This window comes from Ictalurus furcatus, chromosome 1 (assembly GCF_023375685.1).
Source record: "Ictalurus furcatus strain D&B chromosome 1, Billie_1.0, whole genome shotgun sequence".
NCBI lineage: Eukaryota > Metazoa > Chordata > Actinopteri > Siluriformes > Ictaluridae > Ictalurus > Ictalurus furcatus.
The window spans coordinates 7191764-7217235 of record NC_071255.1 but is presented as its reverse complement, the minus strand read 5'-3'; the positions used below and the strand labels follow the sequence as shown (position 1 = coordinate 7217235).

Sequence of the window (25472 nt, the reverse complement as noted above, 5' to 3'; positions counted from 1 at the left end):
CTTTCTCTCCCATTGGAGCACTTGGCTGAGAGTACAATAAATCACTCATGTGCATCTGCCTTTGCAGAGGTAAAAGTTATTCAGTTTATTTATTCAGATATATTTGCTGTTGTTGTAATGAGCATCTCTAATGTCACAAGATGCAAAATCTGAAGGGACTAATTGCGGTTCATGGTGTCCCTGATCCAGGCAGAGTAGTTGCAGACTTTCGTGTAGACACCAGGCTTATTCTTGAGAGCGCAGCCATAACCCCAGGACACGATACCCTGCAGCTGACCATTACACACGACTGGGCCACCAGAATCTCCCTGAAAATGGGGAGGGAGGGGCAGGAAGGTAATGTATAAGTGATTAATGAGAGCACAAAATTTATCATAATGTAATTTATAATTACATATTTGACATGTATGCTTTATATTATTATTATTATTATTATTATTATTACACTAAATTACATTAATGTTTATCTTTTGTATTTTTAAATGAAATTGGCTTTCATTGATAGACTCGTTCAAGCCATGATCTCATTACCTGGCAAGAATCTTTGCCTCCCTCAATGAAGCCAGCGCAGAACATGTTGGAAGTGATCTCTCCAGGGTAAGAATTTCTGCAAGTGGTGTCACTCAGGATTGGGGCATCCAAGCACCTCAGGTTGGAAGGGTAGTTTGCTTTTAAAAGAAACATGGTAGCCTATTTTAATCACAGTTGTTACAACCACATTACATTCTGTATAATGTACAGTGTTTATTATGAGCTAATTTTGGAAAGTTTTTGACAGTTATTCTTATTATTTTATTATTGTTATTATTATTGTTGTTTTTATTTCCTTCTTACACTTATGTAGTAAGAAGGGGGAAAGTTGCTTAGGTAAGAAGTACTGTGCCATCCTAAGGGAAGTATACGTGAGCACTTACTGCCACTGCTGAGGGTATTTCCCCATCCGGAGATGAGGCACACTGTTCCAGCAGAAGCGCAGCCGGAGGGCAAAGCTACAGTTGAGACATAGCTATTCAGGCTGGCAGCCCGGCTAAGCTTGATGAGCATGATATCATTGTTGAGAGTGTTGCTGTTGTAACTGGAGTGCCTGATGACCGCTGCCGAGCTAATGAACTGCTCTGTTCCTTCGTTGACATCAATGTTGTGCTCACCCAAACGCACGTCAATACGCCTAATTAAAAGGGCACAAGAGTCTTAGTAATCCTGTACATTCAATCTCTGTTGGGAATAAGATGAAATACTTTAGTGGAAACAGAAGTATTAACCATCTGTTTGTTACAATTTTTCCTGTATCTGGAGCAATACAACAACTGCTGCAAATTATTAAATTTGACTAAATTACTAAATACTGTGCCCCCCCCCCCCCCCCCAGATTGAGCCTCATGCACTGGATTCACTTTCTCTGTTGAACTTTTTTTTTATGATATGTACAGCACAGAGATTGGGTGAATATAAGAATAGTGGTTTAGTCACCTTCACATTTCTCCTATCTGTCATTTGTACACACACATCTGATCTGATCAGAAGGATACCTGAGCATGAGAATGGGTTCCCGGGGATAGGCTCAGGATCCACCGTGTCCTTGATTAGGTTACAGAGCTTACAGAGAGTGAGAGAGAGTGAGTGAGAGAGAGTGAAAAGGACTTTACTTACGATTTATAACAGTGAGCAGCTGACAGGACCCACAGATTGCTAATCAGAGAGCCTCCACAAAAGTGGTATCCAGCATTCAGAGACACCTGATAGCGCACACTATTCTTTCTGCACTCGTACCCGCCGACAATCTTATCCTCCTCATCAATAGGGGCAGTGACTTTGTAGGGGAGAGAAGAAAGAACGATAATAATTACAGATTATATATTACAAACATCATCACAACCTCCGCAGATATACCCTAAGAATGTATATTAACCAGAATATGGAACAGAATAAATCTCCACAAGTTCTATTAATATGCACAACACAAATATACAATAGGAACATACATGCCACTGCAAACAGAGAGAGTACAATGATCCACTTCATAATTAGAGCCAGTGATGATCAGCAGAAAGCTATGTGGAAAAAATAGCATTTATATTTTTTTCTTATCTTTATTTAAATCCTCAAATTAATTATTACCCTGCTTGAGAATGCACAGATGGCCAAACATTGCCATGCAAAGATAAATTTACAGCTATATTTAGTTTATATAATCTATTTCATGAAATTATTATAGTTTCATTTTAATTCTTAATATTTTATTTTTAATGAAGCATAGTCTAATACAACCAATGCAATGGATTTGATTGTTTTGCAGATTGTGTATTATACATTATTACACGTTATTACGTTAAGAAATATGGTTTTCTCTCTACACTTCACAGAATTAGCGTTTAGTATTTTCAAGTAAACTAATTAACTGTAATTTTTCATGAGTCCACTACAATGTCCTTGAGAAAATAAATCAGGTGTGTTAGAGCAAGTCACTGTTCTTTTTGAGGAAGGGAAAGTCCTGCTTGAGTAAGGATTTTTTTTAAAAAGTGTTTTTATTTTTTATTTTTTTAAAAGAAGTAAAAATAAAAAATAAAAAATAACAATTGCCGAAGAGCTACTTTATGGGCCCAACACATATGATGTATTATTTACTAACTGTAATTCCAAAATAATATATTATAATAAATAAAGTACTAATTATTTTTGTTTGATTTACTTATCTATTTACTATTTAGTTTCAAGGTCAAAGCTCTAATGGAAAAAAGAAGGCTTATCACCTTCACGTCCTCAAAAGACCTCAGGAACATGACTTGTGTGGGAACCAACATCTGTCAAAGGAGCAGCGAATTTTTATGTATGATTATCCAGACTGTTCTTTTGAAAAATGGACCTATGATTTAAATATGTGAGTAAATTCTTGCATTCTATGGTGTAATATTTCTATATAAAATGAATTGTTGTTCTAGTTTATTAAACAGACTTATTTATAACATTTCTAGTTATCAGTCTCTTATGATTTTTTTTTTAATTTGCAAAAATACAACACAGAATTTAGTCATTAGCCTATAGATATTCAACATTTAAAAATGTAACGAAACAGAGAAAGATAAATAAAGTAAATTAAAACAAAGACAAAAGGGGAAAAGGAAATGGGCCGTGGAGACAGACAGAATTACATAAACATTTTTTGAAAAAACTGCACAGGTTTTTTTGTTTGTTTGTTTGTTTGTTTGTTTTTAATAGAGTTTCTTAGAATAGAGTCTGTTGTTTGGCTTCATTTTCAAAGAATGTCAATACAGGCCTAGAATGATTATATTTACATTTATAAATTAAATATTTTGCCATAATAATAATTCAATTAATGACAGCTGATCTTTCTGTTGTCGACTCTTAGCGAATGTATAGCTTATTGTTATGAACAAGCGTCAGGGCCGACGTGACGTCACATTTCTGCGACAGCTCTCCGACTGTGTACATGTAGACCCAAAAGATTTTCAACATAGATTTTCATTTTTAAGGTAGATGTTTAATTCTTTCTGTGAGTTAGAAACCAGCGGCTCAAAGGTGAGAAACGACCTCGCTTATTCAGACAAAACTATGTTTTTGATAGTTACGATGAACACGGTTTTAGTCAGTCAGCAGTGTTCCTTTGCCAGTTACAAGCTCTGGCTACGGTTGCTAGCTAGCAGTTAGCTTAGCTAATTTATGCCGGATGACCATCCATTGCGGATGTGGTGCAGAATAAAGGAGCACTGATGCGACAGGTTAAATACAGGCCATGGTTTAATTCACCTTTTTGGATGTGTTACTCTAGCTGTGTTGTGTTGTTGATTTGTTTTTGATTTGTTTTAATCTATATTCGGTTTTATCAGCTCAGATTTTACCCCTTGTTTTCAGATCCGACTTCCATGAGATGAGCTCGATTGCTCAGTATTGGCGTTGCCTCACACGTTGCCTTTTTATGTCGATTACATCTATATATAGATTTTTAAACATAACTTTTTTTTCTTTTTTTCTTTCTTTTTACATTTAAAGGTGGATGTTAATTTTTGTGAGTTCTGAGACCGAGTCACACAGGGCACTTTAGTCCAGTATTTTTATTTTATTTATTATTATTATTATTATTATTATTATTATTATTATTTTGCAGAGTATATGTATCCCCAATTGGTCCAAAGCCAGCTATGTTGAAAGACAGTCTGTGTCCTCTATGTCTGGCACTAGTTTTCCCTTCAGCTGCACTTTCATAGTTTTGTTCTTCCATCACCTAAGGTATTGCTTTGGAGCTGGTATATGACTTTAATTAAGGCAATTCATGCAATGTGCACACTCAGTGAACTCTAGTCATGGCTGAGTGTGATGGCACTTTTGTGAATGGCGCTGCATTGGCTGTGACCCATGAGTGAATATTATGAGGAGGGCGGGTTGCTGTATGAGCGCTCGCCTCCCATGCACATTAAAGTGGAGTCTCCTGAAGGCGCCTTCGGAGGTCGTATCTCGGAGGACGGCTTCCCCCGTGAAGACGACGACTCCGAAGGCAGCTGCGATCATGCTGGCCTGCCTTTCAACGTTGTGGTCGTGCATCCCAACATTGTTGCTCCTGGAGTGGCTTCTGATGAACTGATACCCATTCAACAGAGTAAGCTGCACCTATCAAATAATTTAAGCACTTTGAAGCTGCCAGTAGGCTTTTTCCATTGTGGTCGTTCACAATGATTCGTTCACAAAAGATTTACTAGAAAAAGTATTAAGTTGTTTAAAGCTCACACAGGTCAGTTACATTATAATACGTCTACACAGTGATAGGTTTAAGACAGTTTACCACAAACATACTTTCACTAAATGCTTCCTTTAACTCTCAGTTGGGCCTGTCACAATTTAAAAAAATATATAACAGATGATCTATTGCCATGCATAAAATGGCAATTGATGATTTTAATTGTCTTTTCAGCTGACCTCATAACTACCCTTAATAGTAATAGTGAATATGTAAGTAAATAAAATTTCTGTTCAATCGTTGGACTGTAAACAAAGTTGGTTTTACACAATTTTTGCTGTCACTGACAAAAATCACACGCCGTAAAAGACTTATTTGGTTGTGCCTTGAGATCAGTTGGTATTGCAGTGCATAATGTGAGATGCTTATCAGCAGCCAGTTTAGTGCCACTGTGACCAAAGATAGCCGACGACTGTCTGGGAGCACTGGTAGTGCCAATAGAAGAACAGCGTAGGATGACTCAGAACTTGAAACGTGAAATGAAATGTTAATGTTTGAGCAAGTGATCGTTTAAAGTACTTGCTTATATTAATAACCTTTTCAGCCTATGTGCCTGGCCCCTCATCCAGTGAGTTGCAAAGCTGCCACACATGCTAATGGACAGAAAAAATATCCTGTTACATCAAGCTCACTTTGAAGAATGGACAGTCAGTGTTGTACTCTTTTACCTTTCCATGAACAGCTCTTAACTCTTCTTTGCCTTTTAATGCATGTTTTCTCTAGGTTTAACAGTACTTGGAGACAGAGGATACAGTTTCACAGTTTGTTATAGAATTTGGCCAAGAACTAACTGGGATAATCTTATACGCTGTGACAAGTAATCATCTTAAAACATGCTAATGTTGAACTGAATATCAGCATTGCTGTGATTCGGCCGTACATCAGCACAATTGTGAGTGTGATAATGCTTTTATACATCAGTTCTATGATCAAGAATTTAATATCAATTAACTGACATTTCAGACACTATATGGCAGAATGGTTCCCAAAGAAGTTAGGGATGGATAGAGTGGTGTGTGTTGCAACTATCACACAGACTGGCTGATACCCTGTAGTGAGTGTAGTAACAGTTTCAATGTAATGAACTATTGGTAGAACTGGAATTGTTTGTAGTGAACACCGACAAGCAGTGATACAAACAGTGAAATGTCCCAGTGCTGTTATACTAAATATCAGCACTCTTGGAATGCTTCTGATCCCATCAAATTAGTGGACTGGAACTATTTGTTATAAAACTGAAAACATATCTCCCTGTAGTTTTTGCCTGGTTTCTCACCTGGTTTCCCATTGATGCCAAGCAGGGTTGAGCCTGGCCAGTACCTGGATGGGAGAAGTCCTGGGGAAAACTAAGGTCACTGCTGGAAGTGGTATTAGTGAGGCCAGCAGGGGGCGCTCACCCTGTGGTCTGTGAGAAGCCTAATGCCCCAGTATAGTGACGAGGACAGTGCTGTAAAAACAGCACTGTCTTTCGGATGAGACGTTAAACCGAGGTCCTGACTCTCTGTGATCATTAAAAATCCCAGGACACTTCTCATAAAAGAGTAGGAGTATAACCTATAGTCCTGGTGAAATTCCCCCACTGGCCCTTCTCTATCACGGCCCCCTAATAATCTGCATCTCTGAATGGATTACATCACTCTCTCCTCTCCACTAATAGCTGGTGTGTGGTAGGCGTTCTGGCGCACTATGGATGCTACACACTAGTAGTGGTTGAGGAGATCCCCCTCCCATACTATGTAAAGCACTTTGAGTCCCTCAAAAAGTGCTATATAAATCTAAGGAATTATTATTATTATTATTATTATTATTATTATTATTAATAATAATAATAATAATAATATTTTACTGAAGCACCTAAGATTGTTACTAAATTTACTGTAGCAGTAACTATAGATGGGTGACAAATTAAAGGTAAAATATTTGTGATATGCTGTGGGAGTCAGTGTGCTGGAATGATTTGGCTGCACTTTGAGAGAAGAGTGTACAAAGTAACTCTGACTGATCAGTTTATATAATATCCTGTGGAAGAATGGTCTTCCATACCACCTGTCCAGTTCCACCCACTGTGAATCCAAAATCTGTGCTAAGGCACGTTGAATCTGCTTGGACAGCTCATAGTGAACCAACACCTTAGTAAAAAATTTATTTATTTATTTATTTATTTTCTATAAAGTGTGTAAGATTTTTAGTATTTTTTTTTAATAGAAAAGAAAAACATTATTGAGTCATTGGACAAAAAAAAAAAACAACCCTTCAGTAATAATGATGTTGCTGACCTGATGTAAGTCACCCTGACAGTCCTGTAATAATAGTTCAGAGTCAGCACTGTGTCAGGATACTCGGTTGAGAATTAACAGGAAATTTGTATACATACATCAAACACCAGCTCAGATATATCAAAACATCACTCCCCTACTGCAGGCACAAAATATGTCCAGCTTTGATCCAGAAATGAGAGCGTTTAAGAACATGAGAGATAAAATAACGATGGTCAGCAAATTGATTCCCATTGTGTAATTTGTATCATTGCACAGTTGTTTAGCAAGAGAATTCATAATAGCTGGCTAGTGACTAACATGAGGTGTTTGTTTCTCTATTTTAGTATTTCAGACTCAGGTGTATTGGGCGAAAATGAGTGATCTGGGGCATCTGCTTGTCTTGGTGTGTATATTACTTATTCTGTGTTTTAGCTAACATTCTAACACTGTTCAGCTCAACATTTTTGACAGGCTGGAGAATAAATACACAAGAGTAGATAATAAAATACACCCAAAATACATATCAGGTAATAAAACTGTACACATAGGAAGTAACGAGCAGTAACAGTTTTGATTTCTGTAATCTGTTATAGATGCACTATATGGGCAAAAGTGTCCACTTGAAATCTTCCACACCAACGTTGGCAAACCACGTCTTCATGGAGCTCGCTTTGTGCACAGGCGCACTGTCATACTGGAACATGTTTGGGCCCTTTAGTTCCAGTTAAGGGAAATTGTAATACTACAGTATATAAAGGCATCCTATACAATTGTTTGTTTTTAACTTTGTGGCAGCAGTTTGAGGAAGGCCTGCTTATAGGTGTGATGGTCAAGTGTCCACAAATGTCTGGCCTCTAGCTAAAGGCAGTGGGTTAGTTTGTGACTCTTGGTGCTGGAGGTACTCATAACACTTCTGTAATACTGTGGAAACGCTATTCCTATGCGGTTTGAGGTGCGGTCTAAATTCTCTCTAAACGTCTGTTGAATGGGCACTTGTGGAGAAAGAGCACAGTACAGCCAAAATCCTTTTAGTGACTCAAATCCATTCAGGTAAATCATTCATTCAGATTTGTTCATTGTGTTATTTGTTCATTGTGTTATCGTACCACAATATAAAGCAGACAAAAACAGCTTGACCACTGTAAAAATACCTAATAATCATTGCTATTTTGTGTTACATTATAAAATTATTGTGTGTGTGTGCTTGACTCATTTTCACACCCAACCCAACATAGACTACCATTGCTTGCACCGAATGGCTGGAAATCTCCACTAAGACCAATTCGACGCAAACTGGACTCATTAAACTCATTGACTCAACTTATATGCGGAACAAGAGAGGAATGAATCTCTGTTATAACCGAAAAAATGTACTGACTCAAGGGACGCGACAATTCTTTAATTTGCTTTAATTTGTTACCCCTTTGTATATAAATAAGTAATCCACTATTATTTACTAATGAGCTCAATCTTATGAGCTACATGTTAATAGGTCAGTAGTCCATAGATCATAGCCTTTGAGAGTGATATGAGAGTGCAGGGATTTAATTGAAATGTATCATATTTACAGACTATACACATAATTATATTTAAATATACAATCGTAGACACTAACAATTGGCACAAATAACTGTGATTAGGTGACTTATTTAATAATTGTGACAGGCCTAATCTGCTTTAATATGTGGTTCCCCATTCATGCTTTTGCTTATTTCTTCTGCCTATTATTATTATTATTATTATTATTATTGTTATTATTTATACTTACTTTAGTTGCACAATTAAAAAAAAATAACACTCTGGTCACAAGAGCAATCTTATTTCAATATTATCAACAGATTAAGTCTGAAGTGCTGGCCTTCAGCAATGTAGTGTTTTGTCTTTTTTGTCATCAGTTACTTTATCAGGTGATTTTGATTGTGATGGAGTGGGATAAACACTAAAGCATGCAAGGCCTCCAGAACCTGAATTTGAGATCCCTCAATCCCATGACCTTTTTAATCCTAAAATGCCATTATTGGTTGTGGGGTGTGTTTTCTCACAAATCTGAAATAACACCATGAATACAGTAAAATGTCAGAGTGTGAAGTCATTATAATGGACCAGACTCTTCATGGCCTGTCTACTTTTTTATGCCCTGATGGACAAAGATTCTACTGGCAGCTTTAAAGACTGGGGGTCAGATGAGGCTACCACAAGGTCTTTTATAAGACATTCATTTGTAGTGGTCTCTAAATGTGTGCATTTTTGTTTTATGTCCCATAACAGATTACTTAGCAGATTTGCTATTCGTTAGAGTTCCATTTTTACTACCATGTTTTTTGATAACCTACTGGCTAACTACAAATGTAGTATTTGCAAACGCAAAAATCTGTTGCTTGTCTTTATTGGCATTTCCACTTTGTTTACACATTTTTTTTTTAAAAATTGTGATCTTGATTTTTATTTCAACACTAGTTGGTCATTATTACTTATCATAAATACAGTTTAAATGTTAGACCGCTTGCACTCTATTAACCAACATGTCACCATTGCTAATCTGGCTATTTTTATGAAATAAGAATAAAAGTCCAGCTTTCATACCAAAATTTAACATGAAAGGAATCAGTTAATATTTTCCACCCTGATAAACTGAGCAACTGTTATGGTAACTGTTTACTCTCAGCTCACTTATGGCCTGCTTTGTAGAAATACTCTCAATATATGGCAGCATGTTTAATACGTTTGCCTTTCACCATCAGACAGAGGTGTTTCAGCAGCGCTGGCTTCAGGGGGTGCAGGTAAAAGGAAGAGTAGGTTTAGCGGTGCTGAATTGGAGGTGCTGGTCTCAGAAGTAACCCGGTGCGAAGGGGAGTTGTTCGGCCCGGCCGGCAGACTCAGGCGGCGTGAGAGAGAGCGAATATGGGCTGGAATCTTGGAGCGTGTGAATGCTGTATCCAGAGTCCCACGCACCCTTCGAGAAGTAAAGAAACGTTGGGACGACCTGAAGAGACGCAACGGTGGAAAGCTGGCAGATGCAAGGTTCCGCTCCTGGCTTCCATCCAGTAGAGGGAGTGCTGTTCTGGGAGGGCCTAGCCAGTTGAGCCCCAGGTTTCACCAAGCCCGACAAAAATTGAGTACAAGGGGAAAGGCCAGTTTCACCTGTTTGTCTGACACTGATCCAGGTGAGTAAGGTTAACCCCTTGCATGAAAATTAGATTTGCATTGTTCAGTTTGTTGCCTTTTCTTTTCCAGTACAGTATTTTTGCACGTCTTTTATTTTCCTGGTTAAATAACATAAGTTTACATTTTGGAAATATCTCCCCATATTTGGACACATCAATATATGGTGTTTGTTATATAAATAAATATAGAATTTTTTTATATAAAGAACAACAAATGGAAACTTGATGCACTTGATTTGCAAGTGAATTTGTTCATTCATCTTCAGTAGCAGGGACTACTGATGCGGAAATTGTACTCGCTGAGCCCCCTTGCCACCCCCGTTTCTACATGAACCAGTTTTATAACTACCCAGTCCTTATTGAATTGGCCACTTTAAAACCCCCTTCTGCGTTTCTGAATAAATGTTTTTGACTACAAAAGTGTATTGCCATGTTACATGTGGTCTAAAATAGGGATAGTTTTATGATCGTAACTGAGTTTCCTTTTGTTTCAGTTACAGGGGATGGTTTTGAAAGAGATGGCTTTGAAAAGGATGATGAGTCTCATGAGCAGGAAGGTGAGGAAGAAACCAATTGTGAAGGTGTAGATAACAGCATGGAAGACAAACTGGGATTAGGCCTTGGGTTAGGAATAGTTCCAGCCCCAACATCTGAGCGCTGGCTTCCTCCTTCACCACTCTATAGTGCCCCCTTCCTGAATGGTACTCCTCAGCCAAGTCCAGAACCATCACTTGGAGCTCATCAGGGCCCCATTGAGCCTCCTCCTTCACGCACTTCCTGGTTGGAGGATGAACTTCGGGGACTCGGGGAAGCAGCTGTGCAGCTTGGAGATCGTCTTGAGCAGAACTTAAGGGAGTTTGGCGAAGGTTTCAGGCGTGACATGCGGACACTTGTGGCCTCACAAGAGGCTCTGACAATCAGCTTACAGCAAAATAATGTGCTCTTGCAGAGACTTTTGGGCCTTCTTGAAATGCAGCAGCAGCAAACGCAGCCTCCTCAGCATCAAATTCCACATCATCCGCTTCCGCAACGATTGTCTCAAGAACATTTGCAGCATCGACAACAACAAGAAGATCTGCCACAGCAAATTTTATCCCAGGAGCTTGAACAACAAATTCCTCAAAATGCAAGTGAACAAATATCAACAGCTGCTACTTCTGTACCCCTACCCCCAGATATTTTAGATGGCACTTCCCAACCTGAATCAGCAATTGAGACAAATGCCCAGAGGCCATGTCGGGGTAGACCAGGAGACCACAGACGGAAGCGTAGGCATTAGATTTGTAAATTGTCCTGAAATACTGTTTATTTCTACAGAGGTTTTATATTAAGATGTATGTAGTTGAGTAAGAACAGGTTATGCCATGTAAAACTACATTTTGCCTGTTGCATAAATTATGCTATTAAGTTATACGTGAAAGGATTATAAAATTGAAATGAATGGGTTATTCTGTGTTAAATGGCTGTGGAAGTTATTAGAATTAGTTTACACAACACCGCATGGAATATTGATTTATTAGATGAAATCCCATTTTGGGGACAGGTGCGAAGTTGCCTAGAAATCAAGGTTGTCTTTCCATATAAAAATCTACATGATCGATCACACATTCCCAGCCCTGGTCCTGGAGTACCCCTGTCCTGCACGTTTTAGTGTTTTTACTGCTCACTAATCAGCTAATTCACACCTCCCATGAAGTGTGCTTGTGTGTGGGTAAACGCTTATGTTTGGACAGAAAGTGTTCCAGGACCAAGTTTGCCAACTTGTATGATAGAAGATTCACATACAAAAGATGTGGTAACCAGAAAGGTACAATTACAAGTCTGGTTAACTTAGTTGAGGTTTTATATTTTTACAGGATGGCCTACTATTATATACACTCACCATCCATTTTATTAGGAGCACCTGCACATTCATGCAGTTATCTAATCAGACAATCATGTGGTAAATGGCACACTTGTATAGCGCTTTTTTCCAAAACGCTTTACACGGTGTCTCATTCACCCATTCACACACACACACTCACACACCAATGGTAGCAGAGCTGCCATGCAAGGTGCTAACTTGCCATCGGGAGCAACTTGGGGTTTAGTGTCTTGCCCAAGGACACTTTGGCATGTGGAGTCACGTGGGCTGGGAATCGAACCGCCAACCATACGATTAGTGGACTACCTGCTCTACCACCTGAGCCACAGCCTCCTGTGGCAGCAGTACAGTGCATAAAATCATACAGATACAGGTTAACTGAATGAAGAAAAAGTGTAATCTGTTACTTTAACCGTGGCATGGATGTTGGTGTCAGATGGGCTGGTTTGAGTATTTCAGAAACTGCAGAATGGTGCAAAAAAGCGTCCTGTAGGTGGAGGGTCTGCAGGCTGAAACCACTTGTTGATGAGAGCGATCGGAGGAGAATGACCAGGCTGGTTTGAGCTGACAGGAAGTCCATAGTAACTCAATTAAGCACTCTTTACAACTGTGGTGAGCAGAACAGCAACTCGGAATGCACAACACATCAACTGGAAAAAGACCAGGTGATTTTGTTTTCTAATCTTCAACTGTCCAGTTTGAGTGAGCCTGTGTCCCTGATGGCTTCAGATTCTTGTTCTTGACTGACAGGAGTGGAACCCCATGTGGTCTTCTGCTGTTGTAGATCATCCACCACAAGGTTTGATGTTTTGTGCATGCTGAGATGCTTTTTCTGCTCACCACAATTGTAAAGAGTGATTGTTTAAGTTGCTATATCCTTCCTGGCAGCTGGAACCAATCTGGCCATTTTCCTCTGACCTCTCTTATCAACAAGGTGTTTCCACCCACAGAACTGACGCTCACTCAATGTTGTTGTTTTTTTTTTTTTGTTTCTGCTATGTTTGTAAACTCTAGAAACTGCTCTGTGTGAAAAGTGCAGGAGATCAGTAGTTTCTGAAATACTCAAACCAGCCCATCTGGCACCAACAACCATGCCAAGTCACAGAGATCACACTTGTTCTTCATTCTGATGTTTGATGTGAACATTAACGGAATCTCTTCACCTGTATATGCATGCTTTTTTTTCTTGCAGTGCGCTGCTGCCACATGATTGGCTGATTAGATAACTGCATGAATATGCCGGTGTTCCTAATAAAGTGGATGGTGAGTGTAAATCCATATTAGATATTATAGTATGAAAATGCAGCTTAAGACATGGTGAATTAGGCAACAAAATTTACAATCTCCCTCTGCTTGTTGCTGGTGGGCATGTCTGTTGCCTCTGTGGGGCTGGTTATGGCGAGTGTTAGTGTATTCATAGTAAAAGGTATTGCAGGGGTTAAAACATTCCTTTGGAGAAACACAGTTTGAAATCACTTTTTTACAGTGGAGTACTATTTAACGTTATGTCAAGCCATAAGAATAAACTGTAGCTGTGGTGTCAGGTTTAATTAATCATAATGTGCATCCGCTGTTGACTTGGCTAGTTTGCTCAATCTCAGTTGCACGCTACCTAACTAGCATTAGCACCTAACCTAAGAAGCTGTTGAAAATGTACATTTTGTAATAATGGTTGGTTATTATTACAAAGTGTATACAAACTAATTTAGTCGTAAATCGTTCACAAGAGCCTTTACACAAGAAATTTGGTACTTGTGAAAAATCACTTTCCTTTTATGGAGTTGTGTGTGCGTCCCTGTAGGCAAATCAGCTGTGCCGTGAACGTGCTTGGTAATTTACAGGTGATTGACATTCATCGACATAGCCTCTTGAGTATGAAGGAAATCGGCGTTAACTAAAGGTTTGTAAATCCTTGTAAAGGTTGGAATTTGTAGTTTTTGGTTTGACCTACGAAAACATTTATACACGGCCTTGTACTTTTATGCTTAAAAGTATTGTTCAGTTGTGTGATGTTTAGATGGAAAGTAGAGGTCTTTTAACTTGGATTTGTGGTCAGTTATTTTGAACATAAGTCTCACCTTGCCTAATTGGCCTTCAAGCAATGGCAGTAAATGCAGTAAGTGAATTTGCTGCCAGCGGTTTCCAGATTTTGGAGAGCAGATGTCTACTTTTCAGTCTAAAGTGCATAAAATATTTTATCATTTATGCTGTAAGTAATCACAGAAGCAGTGCAGTTGAGATGGCAGCAAGACACATTTATCATTTTACATTACATTTATAGACCCACACAGTCTTTGAGGATAAAGGTATAGATTATAAGCGAGTAGGAAAATGTATCTAAACATTTCCCTAGTCATGATGTAACTTTTAATAACTTAAAGCGAACCCCTCAGAGGTCAATATTTTCACGTCCCAGTCCAGCAGTATCACATCAGTATATATTTTTTTCCAGGCAACATAACCATTGTTCTTACTCTATTAAAGGGCCTGTAAAACAGTATAAGTTAGGATCCTATGTTTTTAAATGCTATAATTCTGGGATTTACTTGAAGGTTTTATTGTTTGTTGTTTTGTCCAAATTTAAATTAGTTGATGGCCATCTTTTGAAGATTCTTTCCATCCAAGTAACATTTTTACAAACAAATATTCAGAATGTTCACAACAGTTGTTGTCATTTTATATCCATATATAATGTGACTGAGATCCGTTACCCAAACCTCTTTTCTGCAGGTTATTTGACATGGAATAACCCTGATGCTGTTATATCTTCACTAACGTATTCTAAACATATTCTTACAGTTGTGCTCATAAATTTACATACACCTTGCAGAATCTGCAAAATGTTAATCATTTTCAACAAATAAGAGGAATCATTAATCTGTGCATCATTTGTTCTTTTCATATTCAATTAAGAATGAAATATAGAAAATGGAAAAAAAGACTTACTTTATTATTCATTTACAAATCCAAAACGAATAACAAGTTGTTTTCCGTTCTTTCAATCTCATGCTCAAGTTAAAAATAAGAAATTAGTAAAAAAAAAAAAATGGGTGTAATATCAGGTTTCATTTTAACATTTTATATTTTTTCGGTTGGCTGTGACCCAGAAGTTACTCGTTTATTCATGTACTTGATTATTTTGTTGCCCCCCCCCATCTCAAAGAGTATCGAGAGTTTCGTACTATTTAAGAGAGCCAGACGTGTAACCCTTAAAGAGGACTGCAGAAACATTAACTGTGGTTAAACCAGTCACTCTTCCACAGGCTAAAAGTCTGTTGTTGTTTTTTTTTTTTAAATAATCCTTTATATTCCTATAAAAGTTTTTGTATTTACACTTTTACATTTTAAAAATGGGCAAAATCAAGTTTGAGATGCTATAATAATACATTAAAAAACATCTAAAAAAAAAAAAAGTTTTAAAACCAAATCTAACCATAAATAAACTTTTAAAAAGTATTGATGGTTCACTAAAGGAAGTCTGATACCAAAATATTAATGTTTTACTTCATCTTGCTTCTGAAATAAAAGGCACATTTAAAATCTAAAACCCATTAATATCAGTTCAGTGAGCTCCTCTATGGTCACAATAAAGATTGATTAATCTCACTGTAGAATTTTAAAGCAATTGCTCTTCAAAGTCACAAGATCTGTCAATATAATTGAACCAGGAGGCTATTTTTAACCTGTTATAAACTTGACATTTCAAATCCCAGACTGACGATCAAACCCACTCATATCAGATCACAGTACGGTATTCTATGTGCCGAATAAAATTGTATTAATTTTATTCTAGAAAGTTAGCATATTTCAACTTCAAGTTTAAAAGATCCATGAATCACAATGAGCCAAGTGAAGTTTAACCTACTACAGACTGTTCATTTCAAATTATAAATATAAAAACTTTTAGGCTGTATTGTCATTGATACTGTGAATTGTGTGTTTTATTTGTTATTTTAAATAATAATTATGTAGAAAGTTAAACTGCTTTGGTTGTGTAGGAGCTCGCAGGTACTCTTTTCCTCTTTCTGAAAAGTGTCTAAAAATATCTAAAAGCCACACCCCTAAAATTAACCATGGTTTCAGGAAGAGTGAGTGGTTTAACCGTAGTTTGTTTCTGCAGTCCTCTATGAGGTGTTACATGTTTGGCTCCCTTAAATAGCACAAAATTCCCCAGCAAAAAGAACTTTATCCAGCACAACACGTGAAGATACAAGAAACTCCATGGTCATAGGCAACCGAAAAAAATGAAACGTTAAAATGAAACCTGACCCATTTTCTAATTTTAAACTTAAGCGTGAGACTGAAAGAACGGAAAACAACTTGTTATTCATTTTGGATTTGTTAATGAATAATAAAATAACAAGCCTTTTTTTTTTCCATTTTCTGATATCTGGTTCTTAATTGAATATGGTAAGAACGAATTTGGATAATAGTTAAAATTGCATTTTTATTTTTTATTTATTTTTTTTATTTAGTTCGGTCCTGTATAAGCTATTTCACATAACAGATGTTTACATATAGTTCACAAGACATAATAATAACAGAATTTACACAAATTACCCAGTTCAAAAGTTTACATACGCTTGATTCTTGATACTGTGTGTTGTTACCTGGATGATCAACGACTGTTTTTATGTTTTGTCATAGTTGTTCATGTTTCCAACAGTGACTATATGATGTGGAGATTCACCTTTTCACACTGAGGACAACTGAGGGACTCGTACACAACTATTACAAAAGGTGCAAACATTCATTGATGCTCAAGAAGGCAACACTATACATTAAGAGCCAAGGGGGTGTAAACTTTTGAACAGGATGATCGGTGTAAATTATTTTGTTTAAAGATCTTATTTTTTCATTTAGTACTGCCCTTCAGAAGCTACATAAGATATTTACATGTTTCCCAGAAGACAAAATAACAATTTACACCAATTATCCTGTTCAAAAGTTTGCACCCCCCCTGGCTGTATCATTTTGCTTTCTTGAGCATCAGTGAATGTTTGCACCTTTTGTAATAATTCCCTCAGCTGTCCTCAGTGTGAAAAGATGGTTCTCAAAATCATATAGCCATTGTTGGAAACAAACAACTATGACATAAAAACAGTCCTTGATCATGCAGGTAACACCACACAGCATCAAGAATCAAGCGTATATAAACTTTTGAACTGGGTAATTTGTGTAAATTCAGTTATTATCGGGTCTTGTGGACTATATGTAAACATCTGTTATGTGAAATAGTTTATTTAGGCAGAACTAAATAAAAAACATGCAATTTTAATGATTCCTCTTATTTTAAAAATGAGTAACATTTTGCAGATTCTGCAAGGGGTATGTAAATTAATGAGCACATCACTTTTCCATTTCTTCCAACCTTGTGTTCATTTAATAATTGGCACGTTAAACAACTTTTAATGGTTGTGTTTGGGCAGTCCCACTAAGAAGCTTTTTCTTTCAGAGACAAGATGTGAATATCTGGTGTTGAAGGATATTTGTACTGTTTGATGAATAATTTAAATGCTCTATAAAGAGTGCACTATTATGTTAAAAAGAAATATTTTAAATGAAATGAATACCCACGCCATGCTCTACTATATTCTCTGCATGCAGTGCAATGTAGATTCAATAGATTGGTGAATATATTTTGTATATTTATAGCCCCATCATGTAAATAAGAATGATCTTTACTGACAAGACATGTCTGGATATAAACATGGATTAAAGGGGATGTCAGCTAAGCAGCTTGTCCCTTACAGCAATATATTGTATTTTAAACATTGAAATAATGTTTAAGAGGAACATATATATATATATATAAAAAGACATTGTTATCTGCTATATTAAATACCTTACAAGTCATCTGGCATAAACATGTTTCATTGTGTAAAATATTCATTGGGGTCAGTTGCTTAAATGCATAAAATATGTACATCTAATCACCATGTTGTCAACAAATATGATTAATATGATATTGAAATTGTGATAGGGTAATTTAATAGACAGGCACTGTTGCCTTTATAACATCTATTAAGATCAAACATTTATTCAATACCATCTTTAACATGCCTCTCTCGGCTTCCCCTAAGGACTTGCCTGTATCCCAAGCAGCCACTTAATAGCCCACGGTTGAGGAGAAAACTACATGGAGTGTTTTTCCATTTAATAAAAACGTTATCACTGTAGTTAACATGGACTTGCACCTTTTGAAATACATAGTTATATTAGCTCGGCATAGCTGTTAGCTGTAGCTAACAGAAATAAATAATACTAATAAATGTATAGATTGAGTAGTCTACTACATATTTTCTTTTGAAGCAGTTTTTTTTTTTTTTTTAACCATTTTGAAAAGGAAATGAAGAGCTGGTTCTGCTCCTCAAGATTATACTGTATATACAGTCCCTCCATAAGTATTTAGACAGTGACACTCATTAAAATTTGCCTCTACATCACCACAATGGATTTGAAGTGAAGCATCTAAGATGTGATTGAAATGTAGACTTTCAATTTAAATTCAAGGGGTTTAACAAATATTTCAACCATTTAGTAATTACAGCCATTTTTTTTTTTTTTTACAATCCCTTCATTTTCACAGGCTTAAAAATAATTGGACAATTGACTGAAGCAGTTTCATGACCAGGTGTGGCCTGTTTCCTCATTATTTCATGACAAATTGAGGAGGAGGAGCTGTATCATTGTCGAAGTCTATAAATCAAGATATGCCTTGATGCATGAATGCAAATACAGATGGTTTACCTCAATGTGGAGACAGTGTTATGTACATGTATGCCTATCGATGGAACTGGGTCACTGGTGTTTATTGATGATGTGACTGCTGAGAGAAGTAGCAGGATGAATTCTGAAGTGTATAAAGCTATACTTTCTCAGTTTCAGTCAAATGCTGCAAAACTGATAGGATGGCACTTCACAGTACAGATTGATAATGACCCAAAACATGCAGCAAAAGCAACCCAAGGCCTTCCCAAGGCAAAGAAATGACAACTTCTTAAATGTCCGATGACCTCAATCCAATCGGGCTGTTTTTCACTTACTCAAGACAAAACTGAAGGCAGAAAGACCCACAAACAACCAACTGAAGGTAGGTGCAGGAAAGAAAGGACAAAGCATTTCAAGGGAGGAAACTCAGCATTTGGGGATGTCCGCGAGTTCCCGATTCACAAATGCAAAGAATTTGTGTGACGAGGAGCAGGGAGAAGCCAGCTTGTAAGGATGTACACTCGGCACTGATTTGGCTAATCAGTGGGAGTGAGAGAAAAAGGAGCGGCCGGAAGCTCCAGTGACAGAGACAGATGCACGGGTGCTTTATGTTTGTGGGTTATGTTATATTTGAGTCATGGTTATAATTAAACTCATGCTTATGTTCAGCCAGTTCCCGCCTCCTCCTTGCTCGTCTGTGACGTTTGTTACAATTTGCATCCAAGTATTTAAAATAACCCTAATATTTATGATTATGCAATTTTTATTAGCCAAAAAATGGCTAAACATTCCTAAACACACAATATTACCAGAGCACACCTTCAGAGGTGGAGTCATGCCTTGACAGGCCAGAGCTGTTTTGGCGGACCAAGGGGTAATATTGTGTAGGTTAAATACCTACACAATATTAGGTAATATTGTTGTTAAACCCCTTAAATTAAAGCTGAAAGTCTAAGTTCAGTCACATCTTTACTGCTTCATTTCCTATCCACTGTGGTGGTGTACAGAGGCATAATTATGAAAATTGTGTCACTTTCTAAATATTTATTAACATTGATTTGTTCCCTTGGGCCTCCAGGAGCTAAAAACTGTCCTTTGATCTAAGCAAGTAAAAGAACCATAATAATGTAATATAAGTCGAGAATGGAACACTAAAATAGTATGGATTAGAATCAGATGCAGAGCATCTCCAAAACTGTAGGTCTTCTGGGGTGTTCCCAATATGCAGTGGTTAGTACCTACCAAAGGTGTTCCAAAGAAGGACAACCAGTGAACCGACGACTGGGTCATGGGACAAGGATCGTTGATGTGTGTGGGGAATGAAGGCTAGCCCGTCTGGTCCGTTCCCATAGAAGAGCTACTGTAGAACAAGTTGCTGAAAAGGTTAATGCTGGCTATGAGAGAAAGGTGTCAGAACACACAGTGCATCATAGCACTGCAAAAGCGCCTACAATGGGCACGTGAGCATAAGAACTGGACCATGGCACTGTCTTTTGGGCAAGTTCTGCACCTGAAAGCAGAAGTTATGCTGACATGAATCGCTGGGATTTGGGGATGAGGGATGATCTGGATCTTCATTGCTCTGCATATACAGTATCTGACAAAAGTGAGTACGCCCCTCACATTTTTGTCAATATTTGATTATATCTTTTCATGTGGCAACACTGAAGAAATGACACTTTGCTACAATGTAAAGTAGTGAGTGTACAGTTTGTGTAACAGTGTAAATTTGCTGTCTCCTCAAAATAACTCAACACACAGCCATTAATGTCTAAAAGGCTGGCAACAAAAGTGAGTACACCCCTAAGTGAAAATGTCCAAATTGGGCGCAAAGTGTCAATATTTTGTGTGGCCACCATTATTTTCCAGCACTGCCTTAACCCTCTTGGGCATGGAGTTCACCAGAGCTTCACAGGTTGCCACTGGAGTCCTCTTCCACTCCTCCATGACGACATCACGGAGCTGGTGGATGTTAGAGACCTTGTGCTCCTCCACCTTCCGTTTGAGGATGCCCCACAGATGCTCAATAGGGTTTAGTCCATCACCTTCACCCTCAGCTTCTTTAGCAAGGCAGTGGTCGTCTTGGAGGTGTGTTTGGGGTAGATATTATGCTGGAATACTGCCCTGCAGCACAGTCTCTGAAGGGAGGGGATCATGCTCTGCTTCAGTATGTCACAGTACATGTTGGCATTCATGGTTCCCTCAATGAACTGTAGCTCCCCAGTGCCGGCAGCACTCACGCATTCCCAGACCATGACACTCCCACCACCATGCTTGACTGTAGGCAAGACACACTTGTCTTTGTACTCCTCACCTGGTTTCCGTCACACACGCTTGACACCATCTGAACCAAATAAGTTTATCTTGGTCTCATCAGACCACAGGACATGGTTCCAGTAAACCATGTCCTTAGTCTGCTTGTCTTCAGCAAACTGCTTGCGGGCTTTCTTGTGCATCATCTTTAGAAGAGGCTTCCTTCTGGGACGACAGCTATGCAAACCAATTCAATGCAGTGTGCGGCGTATGGTCTGAGCACTGACAGGCTGACCCCCCACCCCTTCAACCTCTGCAGCAATGCTGGCAGCACTCATACATCTATTTCCCAAAGACAACCGCTGGATATGACGCTGAGCACGTGCACTTAACTTCTTTGGTCGACCATGGCGAGGCCTGTTCTGAGTGGAACCTGTCCTGTTAAACCGTTGTATGGTCTTGGCCACCGTGCTGCAGCTCAGTGTCAGGGTCTTGGCAATCTTCTTATAGCCTAGGCCATCTTTATGTAGAGCAACAATTCTTTTTTCAGATCCTCAGAGAGTTCTTTGCCATGAGGTGCCATGTTGAACTTCCAGTGACCAGTATGAGGGTGTGTGTGAGAGATATCACCAAATTTAACACACCTGCTCCCCATTCACACCTGAGACCTTGTAACACTAACAAGTCACATGACACCAGGAAGGGAAAACGGCTAATTGGGCCCAATTTGGACATTTTCACTTAGGGGTGTACTCACTTTTGTTGCCAGCGGTTTAGACATTAATAGCTGTGTGTTGAGTTACTTTGAGGGGACAGCAAGTTTACATTGTTACACAAGCTGTACACTCACTACTTTACATTGTAGCAAAGTGTCATTTCTTCAGTGTTGTCACATGAAAAGATATAATCAAATATTTACAAAAATGTAAGGGGTGTACTCACTTTTGTGAGATACTGTATAAAGTATTTCAGATTAATATTCAATATTCATGGGCACAGGAAGTTGTTTCTAGAGCATGTATCTGGTTGGCAGTAAACATTCAAAACAGAAGCGAAGAACCATACATCATGTGCCTCTATTTATATGACTGATGACTTTGTTTAATGACACGATGTCCAATTTAAAATCAGGGCCATGTTTTTCAGTTGATGGGTTGTAGCTGTGAATAGAGACGGCTGGATACCCACTAGCAACTCCAGGATCTGTAGCACACACAATTAGAGGTCGACCAATATTGATTTTTTTATAACCGATACCGATTATTTGCATGTTTGTGTGCCTGATATGCAGAAACTATACTTATTTATTGTTTTACTTAATAATAATATCTATAAAAATAAACTATTTTATAGAGCGCATTTAAAAGCAGCTTCTCAAAGCTTGTTTTTGACACAATGATAACACTGCTGAACTGAACAAATCGTTTTATTTATGACAATTGTCAATTTCACTTCCTCCTTGCATACAAAATAAAACAACTTATTTATACACCAATAAGTAGAGGATTCTGAAAGAGTGCAAAAAATAAAATAAAAAGTGCACTGTTACTAAAATGTCTTTTTTTTTAAAATAAAAGCTTTGATGAGGTAAACAGATTACGTGACTGAGTTCGTCTCTATTTCTTAGCGCCAAGCTGCTTAAACTACATATCAAGCATTTATGTAATGCATCTCATTTGTGCATTAATGGCTGTTATGTTAAAATTTATTAATTAAAGAAAAGCAAGTATACTTTACCTGTGCACACCGTTGTTGCCTCGTGTTTCCTCAGATGCAGTGCTGCAATGGCGGTCCTGCACGCAATTCTCAAAACGCCCACAAGATGGCGCCATTTATCGGTAGCTCCGATATTACAAAAGCGATATTATGTCAAAATTCCTTAAACATTGGGGAAAATATCAGTAAAACTGATTATCGGTCGATCTCTACACATAATCTTGGGTAAGTGAATTTATATGAAATTATGTACTTTAAAATGGCGTTGTTGCAAGACGTGAATCATCCACAAACCATATCAGGTTGTATGGTCTCAGTTGAAGTGTTAAATTAACTAACAGTTAAATAGCTAACTACAGCTAAGTTGCTAAATTGCTGAATTACAAACATCCTTGTGCCTTACAGGGTAATTTTTCTGTAATATTTCTACTGTGTTATTTCACATATTGCAAGACTAGCACGTGTCTGTTAAGCTCACTAGGTGAGGAAGACAGCACATTAATCAATACGTATTATTAACACTATTAACTCATTATTGACTAATATTTAGCCATAGATTGTGTAGTCTATGCACTTTTCTTTGTCTTTTTCATGTCTGCATGTAAGATACATACCATCAAGGCTTCATCACAAGCATCCAGAACAATTGACAGAGATCAGATGTCCCTTAGAAGAGCATTTGCAGCCCAGTTAGTGGAGGGAGTAATAGAGAACATGGAGTTAGATACATGTGTATGAACAACAACTTCACAGATTTGTCTGTTGGAACCAATTTCTCTATGACAAATATCACAAAGTTGCAGAAAGATAACACAGCTTTGAGAGAGAAGGTAAAGCCATTAGAGACCAAAATGCAAATCCAAGAAAGATGCTGGAAACCAAAATGGCCTCCTGACCATGACATCCATATATGTTTGTTGAAAATCCTATTCCAAAGGCATGGTGTAAATATAAAGTTAACACCTTTGTGCTCAGTGGAATTGTCATGTTAATTTGTTTGGGCCTCTTAGATCCAGTGAAGGGAAATTGTAATGCTACACCATACAAAGACATTGTATACCAGTGCTCAGTAACCCTCTTCCGTGAGATCTACTTTCCTGCAGGTTTCATCTCCAACCAAAATCTAACACACCTGTTTTAGTTGAACAAGAACTTCTTAAGTCAATGATTAGATGGTCAGGTGGGCACGATCATGGATGGAGCTAAAGTCTTCAGGAAGGTAGAACTCCACTAACAGGGTTAGTGACCACAGTTTTGTGGCAAAAGTTTGGGAAAGGCACACAAATGTTTCTCATGGTGAGGCGTCCACATACTTTTTGCCATATAATGTACCTCACCACTGCTTGGATCCCATGCACTGCTTTACCCTCACCAGCATTAGAGAAAAGAGTATGCAAATACTGGGACTTACTAACACATCATATAATGGAAGAGAATGTTGTTGCCTAGATATGCACACTGTCACCATAAACACGCTCCTATTTGCATTTCAGCTTTTCTTCATTCATTATTCATTATATAATGTATACTATATAATTTCATTTGCCATTTCGTTTATTTATTTTTCCACATTTCATTTACACCTCTCTAAAATGGCTCACAAACCAAATTGCCACAAAATTCCTCCTCCACGCAAGGAGTTGTGGAAAATATTAGTTGAAAAAGTGTCCACAGCTGTGTCTGAAATCACGTACTGTGACAGTATGTACTGCATTCAATGCAATCCCTACTGCACGGCCGTTGAAATAGTAAGTACAATCAGTATGTCAGTACGTGTGTGTAGTATGACTACAATCCTGGACATACTACATATGCCATGTTGGAATTGTCATGTGACCTTCGACGTCATCATAAGCACAGAAATCTTAAAGGGAGCACCAGATTAAAGCAACCGAACTAACAGCAAAATACACATCAGGAAAGTTAACTGAATTAGTAATTTAATGTGGGAAGTGTTAACAGGCTGAGGTAAATTCGTTACCGTTAGCTTGGCCAGCTAAGGCATGGTGGAGATCACAAAAAAGGTTTCAAACGCTGTGACAACTGTTTTCTTGTTTAAACCTTCAACAAGTTAACAATTTATTCAGGTGTTGTTAAACAAGTCCTGTTTAACCAAGGTTTAATACTTAAAAAGAGCCGCTGTCTTCCGCGTTTTTTTTTTCTGAGCTCGTCTGCACCAGTCCCGTTGCATTATGGGATTTTTGACTCGCATAGTGTCCATCGGTTACACACTGCAAAATCTCACCAGAAGCAGTACGCTATCTGGGTATTTCTCACCTACTGAGAATTCGGACATACTACCCCTCCTGCATTTCGCCTACCGTGTAGTGGGGTTGTACATAATTTCGGATACAGCACACAACTTCGAAAATCTACCGGAAACAGTAGACCATCCGGGTACCGCTGGGATACTCCTTTCAACATACTATGATTTGGGACACACTAATTCTAATCTCGGAAACTATTTAGGGTGAATTGAAGTGCAAACATGTCTTTTTTTTATTTTTTATTTTTTACTATTCTCAGAAAAAGATATTATGTCCAGCAAAGTGTACATGTAAACTTTTCTAGTGTCTACCTTTTAAATAATACAGTCAAGCGGCAGCTATTTCTTGAAGCAGAACGTTTCGGTGGCATGACTAATATATTTAGTTAACTCATATTAACTATGGCTACAGTGAACACAGGTACAAATGCGAGCTTTAACATACATTCAACCTTGTACAGTAATAGCACCACGTTGTGTTTTTCCCCAC

General features: G+C 37.9%; 2 protein-coding genes across 3 annotated transcripts; one reads left to right on the top strand and one right to left on the bottom strand.

Moving 5' to 3' along the window:
- Positions 1-60: 60 nt before the first annotated feature.
- On the bottom strand, positions 61-2058 carry prss1 (serine protease 1). Its single transcript, XM_053622650.1, has 5 exons — positions 1983-2058; positions 1651-1810; positions 915-1168; positions 532-668; positions 61-308 (listed from the first exon to the last, which is right to left on the bottom strand). The coding sequence occupies exons 1-5, from the start codon at positions 2020-2022 to the stop codon at positions 159-161; spliced, it is 741 nt and encodes a 246-aa protein (XP_053478625.1). The 5' UTR covers positions 2023-2058; the 3' UTR covers positions 61-158.
- A 1161-nt stretch (positions 2059-3219) lies between these two features.
- On the top strand, positions 3220-17892 carry si:ch211-261d7.3 (uncharacterized). 2 transcript variants are annotated; one of them, XM_053622638.1, is made up of 3 exons: positions 3220-4612; positions 9750-10172; positions 10673-17892. In XM_053622638.1, the coding sequence occupies exons 1-3, from the start codon at positions 4372-4374 to the stop codon at positions 11449-11451; spliced, it is 1443 nt and encodes a 480-aa protein (XP_053478613.1). In that variant the 5' UTR covers positions 3220-4371; the 3' UTR covers positions 11452-17892. The 2 variants fall into 2 exon arrangements, with proteins under 2 accessions (XP_053478613.1, XP_053478605.1); XM_053622630.1 differs by having other exon boundaries at positions 3222-4612; positions 10667-17892.
- The last annotated feature ends 7580 nt before the right edge of the window (positions 17893-25472 follow it).

Coding starts and splice junctions, on each gene's coding strand:
- prss1 (XM_053622650.1), bottom strand. CDS start 2,022: ATGAAGTGGATCATTGTACTCTCTCTGTTTGCAGTGGCAT. Junction 1,811..1,982: donor CTCTCTGTTTGCAGTGGCAT/GTATGTTCCTAT, acceptor TCCCCTACAAAG/TCACTGCCCCTATTGATGAG. Junction 669..914: donor AAATACCCTCAGCAGTGGCA/GTAAGTGCTCAC, acceptor TTCTTTTAAAAG/CAAACTACCCTTCCAACCTG.
- si:ch211-261d7.3 (XM_053622630.1), top strand. CDS start 4,372: ATGAGTGAATATTATGAGGAGGGCGGGTTGCTGTATGAGCGCTCGCCT. Junction 4,613..9,749: donor ACTGATACCCATTCAACAGA/GTAAGCTGCACC, acceptor TTTCACCATCAG/ACAGAGGTGTTTCAGCAGCG. Junction 10,173..10,666: donor TTTGTCTGACACTGATCCAG/GTGAGTAAGGTT, acceptor CTTTTGTTTCAG/TTACAGGGGATGGTTTTGAA.